At 38.1% G+C, this 6,750-nt stretch overlaps 1 protein-coding gene across 1 annotated transcript; it reads left to right on the forward strand.

Moving 5' to 3' along the window:
* Positions 1–3,982: 3,982 nt before the first annotated feature.
* Positions 3,983–6,484, forward strand: LOC110691696. Its single transcript, XM_021868636.1, has one exon. It carries the CDS (start codon positions 3,983–3,985, stop codon positions 6,482–6,484), a length of 2,502 nt encoding a protein of 833 aa, XP_021724328.1.
* The last annotated feature ends 266 nt before the right edge of the window (positions 6,485–6,750 follow it).

Raw genomic sequence — 6,750 nt, forward strand, 5'->3', positions numbered from 1 at the left:
TGAGTCTTGTGCCTTTAGAGCAAGACTCTTGTTTTTAGAACTTTCGTTATTGGAACTTAGGTGCAATTCATGAGTCATCAATGATCCTGCTAGTTGTTCCATATTAAACTTAGTGAAGTCCTTTGCTTCCTACATGGAAGTAACTTTGGATCTCCATCGTTCATCCTGTGGGAGACTTCTCAAGATCTTTCAAGCCTGTTCATCAATAGGAATATGCCTGCCAAGGGAGCTCAATTCATTAATTATATCATTGAATCTAGTAAACATTTCTTCTATAGTTTCTTTGGACTTTATTTCAAACCTTTCATATCTAGACATTAACAAATCAATTTTAGAACGTTTTACCTCGTTTGTACCTTCATGACTAACCTCAAGTAGATCCCAAATCTGTTTAGCAGTCTTGCACCCCATGATACGATTATGCTCATGAGGTCCAAGACCACAATGTAAATACTTTATTGCTAAAGCATTCATTTCGATTTTCTGATAATCCTCTTTCTCGTAATCAGAAATAAGTTTAGGAACTACCTCATTTTTGTCATTGGTTGCGGTTACCTCAAAATCACCAGCTTCAATAACGCGCCAAACTTGGTAATTTTCAGCCTTAATAAAGATCTCCATTCTGTTCTTCCAGTAGGTATAAAACTTACCGTTAAACATAGGTGGACGTTGGGTTGTATACCCTTCTTCAAGTTTCTCTTGGTATTTCATTTCTCCTCAAGAACTTACTTAGCAAAATTATCTGCTTACACGTGAGAACCTCGCTCTGATACCAATTGTTAGTTGAAATGAACACTACAAGAGGGGGTGAATTGTAGTTAAGTTCCTAGTGACTACTTTTGCAAATTTAAAACAGAATGTAAAAGGAACCTGACAATGCACACGATTTTACGAGGAAACCTTCCAGGGCCCAACTGGAAGTAAAACCTCGACCCTTCTAAGGGATTTCAACACAAAATCAATCCACTATAATAGGGCAAAAGTAAAGTTACAAACCTATTATAATTAAGACCTTTGTAAACAAGTTCCAACTAGAACTTGCAACACAGTAAGACTTAATCCTACCCAATTCAAATCCCCTGACTTGAACTCACTCGTACTCTCATAGTACAAATACAACCTTTTACCACAAAGTTGTTTCTCCTGTATGCAATTATAAATTTCTTACACTCACACCCAACAACCCAATCAATTACAGAAATGTAGTATCTAGAATATGTTAGGCAAGCTATGCATAAAACCCGAAACTAATATGACAAGATAAAGCTTGGCAAACTTACACTTTGATAAAGCTCACAAGATTTTCTTCACGCATAAACTTACAAAAACCTAAAGCAATTATGTCTCTACTATTTATACAAGTGTAACTCGTATATCAAGTAGGTTTTCTAAAGATAAAGATGTTAACTTTCCTTATCTCAAAATATGATTTTGGTAAATCTTTTCATCGAAGAAAATCCCTTCCGAAAAACACAAGAAGATATAGTTAAAAGAATAATATCGTTTTTACTGATTTTTGGAAAATAAATTAAAACAAAATCTTTTTCCAAAATCTATCTTTGTATATTTTTCCGATTTTATCTTTTTGCCAAATTATCTTGTCACGTCTCTAATAGATTTCATGCATATCTTATTAACATATTTAACAATAAATCTAGAAGATAAAATCTTAACTAAATTAATATTTCAATGTCGCGCTTCTGTAATCCTGAATAACTTGGGCTTCACGCAGGCCAGGAACAAGTTCCTGCTGTCACTTGATCACCAGTCCTCAACTGGAACTTCGCAGCCTAAGTTCCTTGTGGAACTTACTGTCTTCAACTTACAACCTTCAAGTTCCTGTTAGGGAACATTCCTATTAAGGAGTTTAGTTCTTGTTAGAGAACTCTTCTTCTATTGATTAACTTTTTAACTAAGGTTTCTTCAAGTCTTCATAATACAAGATAGATGCTCTTCCACCACCAAGGTCAACTTCTCCTGTACTAAACACTTGTAAACCTTTAATTGAGTTTGCTTTAGTTTAAGTTCATCATCATCAAAACCTATAAGTTTCAACACTTACTTTGACCTAATCATCAAAACTAGTGAATTCAAAGTAAAATATATCAATAGTGCAAAATTCAATGTTGTATAGTGACAATAAGAGTCACTCATTTATAAACTTTTTCCACTATCATCCCCAAAAAACCAAACTCTGTCTTACTTTTTCTGTCAAATAACTCGTTAATCATAGGTGGGAGGGGCCTTTCAATTGAAAAAAAAAACACAGATGAAGCATATACGAAACATTTTCAATTTTTGTAGATACTTCTTACTTTACTACTAAGGGTGGTGGTTCTGCATCTAGTTCTTCTTCTTCTGAGGGTGAGGTGGCTCCCCGGTCTGGGCCGCCACAGCCATCATGAATGTGGCAGCTTGGAACTGTAGGGGCCTAGGTTCTGCGGACTCCCCTAAAGTTCCATATGTGTCTTCTCTAGTTCGCTCTTTTGGTATCGACATCATGTCTTTAATAGAAACTTTAGTTCCTGTAAATGTTGTTGTAGATAAATTATCTAGCTTAGCTTTTGATGGGTTTTGCGGGTCAGATGCTTTAGGTCTAAGCGGGGGTTTGGTAGTCTTTTGGTTTGCCCCGGTTTCTGTAGTTCCTGTTTCAATTTCTCCTCATGTTATATTTTGTAAGGTTGTAGTACCCGGTCAAGCAATAATATTTGTAGTGTTTGTGTATGGGTCGCCTCATGTTTCTTTGCGTTCTTCAGTTTGGGATGAACTTTTACAAATTTTAAACCTTTACCCTGATGTTGTGTTGTTAGGAAATTTCAACCAAGTAGAGTATTTAGAGGACAAATTAGGGGGAGCTCCTTCTATTCCTGGTCATTATGATTTTTTAGAATGGAAAATATCATCTGGTTTAGTTGATATTCCGTTCACAGGTTCTCCTTTTACTTGGACTAATGGTCAATTAGGAAACCCTACTTTTGAACGTCTTGATAAAGGATATGCTTCCTGTTCCTGGTTGCATTCTTATCCAGATGCTATGATAGTTCATCAACCCATCCATTTTTCGGATCATGCGGCTATTGTTTTAAAGGAAACAGGTCCTCTCTTTCCCAGGAAAACCCCGTACCGTATTGAAAACTGGTGTTTAAAGATTCGGGAAATTTCCTTATTGATAAACTCAGCTTGGGATATTAATCTTTTAGGTTCACAAATGTTTGTTCTATCCCAAAAATTGATGCATCTTAGGCAGAAGATGCTGAGATGGTGTGTGGAGCATAAAAAGAATTGGGGTATGGACTGGAAAGATTTACAGGATTCTGTGGGTTCGCAAGCACTGTCTGCAAATTCTATGACTACAGGCTTTCATTTCCTTCGAACTCGAGATCAGAAAATTTCTCAAGCTCATACGTTATTCCTTTATTGGAAACAAAGATCGAAAGTCAGATGGGATGCTTTTGGTGAAACTAATTCACACCTACTCTTTTCATCAGTTCAGGATCGGCGTCGTTGGAATAAAATTTTTAGTCTAAAGGATAATCAGGGAAATTAGATTTCTGATCCTACGGGAATTGAGAATCTACTGTTTCAGCATTTCTCGGATTTATATAATTGTCATAATTATCCATCCACTAATATTCCAGATCTTTGGGAAGATCTAGATATTCCTGTGTTGTCTTTTCTTCATCAGTAGCAGTTAATGGCTCCATTTACTACAGATGAGATAAAGAATGCAATATTTCATATAGGAAATGATAAATCTCCTGGACCGGATGGTTTTACAGCTGCTTTCTTTAAATCTCATTGGTCGATTGTTGGTAAACAAGTTACCTCTGCAATCCAGTATTTCTTTGCTCGTGGTTATATGCTTAAAGATTAGAACCAGACTTTTCTGGTTCTGTTACCAAAGGTAGACCACCCTGATAATCCTTCTCAATTCCGCCCGATTGGTCTATGTAATGTTTTGTATAAGTGCATTGCGAAGTGCATGACGGCCCGATTACGGAAGATTTTACCTCTCCTGATCTCAGAGTCCCAATCTGCCTTTGTCCCGGGACGGCTTATGTCGGACAACAGTCTTATAGCTCATGAAATGCTATCTTATATGAATTCTTCTACTTCCAAGATATGTTCTGCTGCTTTGAAGTTGGATATGAACAAAGCCTATGATAGGGTTAATTGGGAGTTTCTCTGGGATGTGCTTAAGGCTTTTGGTTTTCCTCCTTATTGGATTCAGCTAATTAAGCAGTGTGTTTCTACGGTATCCTACCAGATCCTTATCAATGGCAAGCCTTCTTCTGTTCTCCGTCCGGCTTGCGGCTTGCGTCAGGGAGATCCTTTATCTCCTTATTTATTTGTTCTTTGTATGGAAGTTTTTTCTTTAATGTTGAAGCGGTCCGAGGGCAATGGTCTATTTCAAGGTTTGCGCATTTCCAGGCGATCTCCTTCGGTTTCCCATTTATTTTTTGCAGATGATGCGTTGCTTTTCTTCCGGGTTAATCCTTCTGCATGTTGTCACCTTTTGGACGTTATTGATCGATTTTGTACTGCTTCTGGTCAGATGGTTAATGTTCAAAAATCCTTTGTTAAGTTTAGCTCGAATACTCCGGAGGATTATCGTGAATTTTTAAGCTCTGCTTTACATATGCAAGCTAAAAATTCACTGGGCTCTTATTTGGGTCTCCCTGTGGATTTAGGACGTGCTAAATGTCATCAATTTCAACCCTTGGTGGATAAGGTGACGCAAAAGCTGTCTGCTTTTAGTTCTCGTCGGTTATCGGCAGCAGCCAAATTAGTGCTTATCAATACGGTGGTCATCGCTTCTTTAAATCATGTGCTTTCGGTGTTTAAGTTGCCGGTGACTATTTCTGTTCAGATTGGCCGTCTGCTGTCGCGCTTTTGGTGGAAAAACAACAGTTCTTCTAGGGGTCTGGCTTTAACTCCTTCTGCTGCTCTTGTTCTGCCTCGAGGGTTAGGAGGTCTTGGCATTCGTCATGTGCCTTCTTTTAATTCGGCTTTACTGGTTAAGCAAATGTGGCGTTTAATTCATAATCCACAGCTTTTAGTTTCAAGGATTTACCATGCTCGGTATCCTCATCTTGTAAACTATAAAGCTTTTAGGTTGCCTCCTCGTCCTTCTTGGGGATGTAGGAGCTTAATGGAAGGGGCTCGTGTTCTTTCTCATGGTGTGAGATGGAAGGTGGGTTTTGGTTCTCAGGTAAATATTACTGCTGATGATTGGGTTCCGGGGTTCTCTGTTCGTTTCAAGGACTCCATTCCCTCGGATGATCTACCTTCTGTGGTGGTGCAGATAATTGATCCTGGTTCTCATGCTTGGGATAGTACTCGCATTCGACAGTTTTTTCCCCCTCCTATTGCGGATTCCATCTTGGGAATGGAAAGACCTCATGAAAAAATGGATGATTTTGTGGATTGGAAATTTACATGGGATGGTTCGTTTACTACTAAATCTGCATATGCTCATATTCTAAATCAACATGGGTTAATTAGGTCTTTAAATTCCACTATCATTCTTGGTTGGTGGAAGAAATTTTGGGGTCTTCCGATTTTACCAAAATGGAATATCTTTGTTTGGAAAATTTTACATAATGGTCTTCCCACGGCGGCTGTCTTAGTCTCGAAAGGTGTTCCTATTAATGCTGCTTGTGGGTTTTGTCATCAACATCCTGAAACAATCTCTCACATTTTCCAACACTGTGAGTTTACTTGCTTAGTCCGTTCTTCTCACTATCTTGAGGTAATTCGGGCTTTGACCTTGGATCGAGACTTTAGTACATGGTTTGCTGATTTGATTAGTGGTTTTGTAACTGCTAAGGATTGGCATGGTTTAGATGAGATCCTTGCTTTCTTCTGGGCTATTTGGTTAACTAGGAATAATCTTAGATTCCGTTCGGAGGTTTATTCTCCTGCTGGGATTTATGCTATGACTGCCTCTTGGCTGTCCAGGAGTAAAGAGGCTAAAGATTTGTCTGATCGTTTGCATCCTTCTTGTCCTCCGGGGTTTGGTGTTTCTTGCTTGCATGATCTAAATTTTGGTGATTCGTTTGATCAGTATGACATTTGTCTTACCTCTGATGGCTCTTGGAATGCCAAGGATCAACATGCGGACATGGGTTGGTTTTTATCCTCTGATTTATCTTCCCAGGTTGTAGGGGGAGGAGCCCAAGCGGGCTTTGCTTCCTCGGCGCTTCAATCTGAATTGTTTGCCTGTCTTCTTGGTTTACGACATGTTAGAGATAGGAGCTACACTAGTGTGAGAATTTGTACGGATTGCAGTTCAATCAAGTCTTTGATTGGGGGTCAGTCTTCGGCTTCGATCTTGGTCATTTGGATCTTGCGGGAAATTCGGCAGATTATTGCGGGTCTTCAGCGATTTCACATTCAAAAAGTCTCCAGAGCGGAAGTTGGTTATGCTCATCACCTGGCTAATTTAGCTCGTAGTCGTCATTTTATTTGTTTTCGGTTTTAGTTTCTTTGTTCTCTTTGTCAAAAAAAAAAATAAAAAAATTACACCATATGTATTTTCATAGCCTCATCAAATGCGCTACTTTCACCACACATAATTGTGATTTTACATAGCTAAAATCATACGTAGTGTAGAGTTTAATAAGCTGATTTTTTTAAAAAAAAATTTTAAAAAAAAAATACATGCTCCTACCAGAATCTCAGTTGACCATACTTTCTTTTATATAGTGGTAAAAAAATATGGTAAAATTTTTTGAAATTTTGACCTTA

This window comes from Chenopodium quinoa, unplaced genomic scaffold, assembly GCF_001683475.1.
Source record: "Chenopodium quinoa cultivar QQ74 unplaced genomic scaffold, ASM168347v1, whole genome shotgun sequence".
Classification (NCBI taxonomy): domain Eukaryota; kingdom Viridiplantae; phylum Streptophyta; class Magnoliopsida; order Caryophyllales; family Amaranthaceae; genus Chenopodium; species Chenopodium quinoa.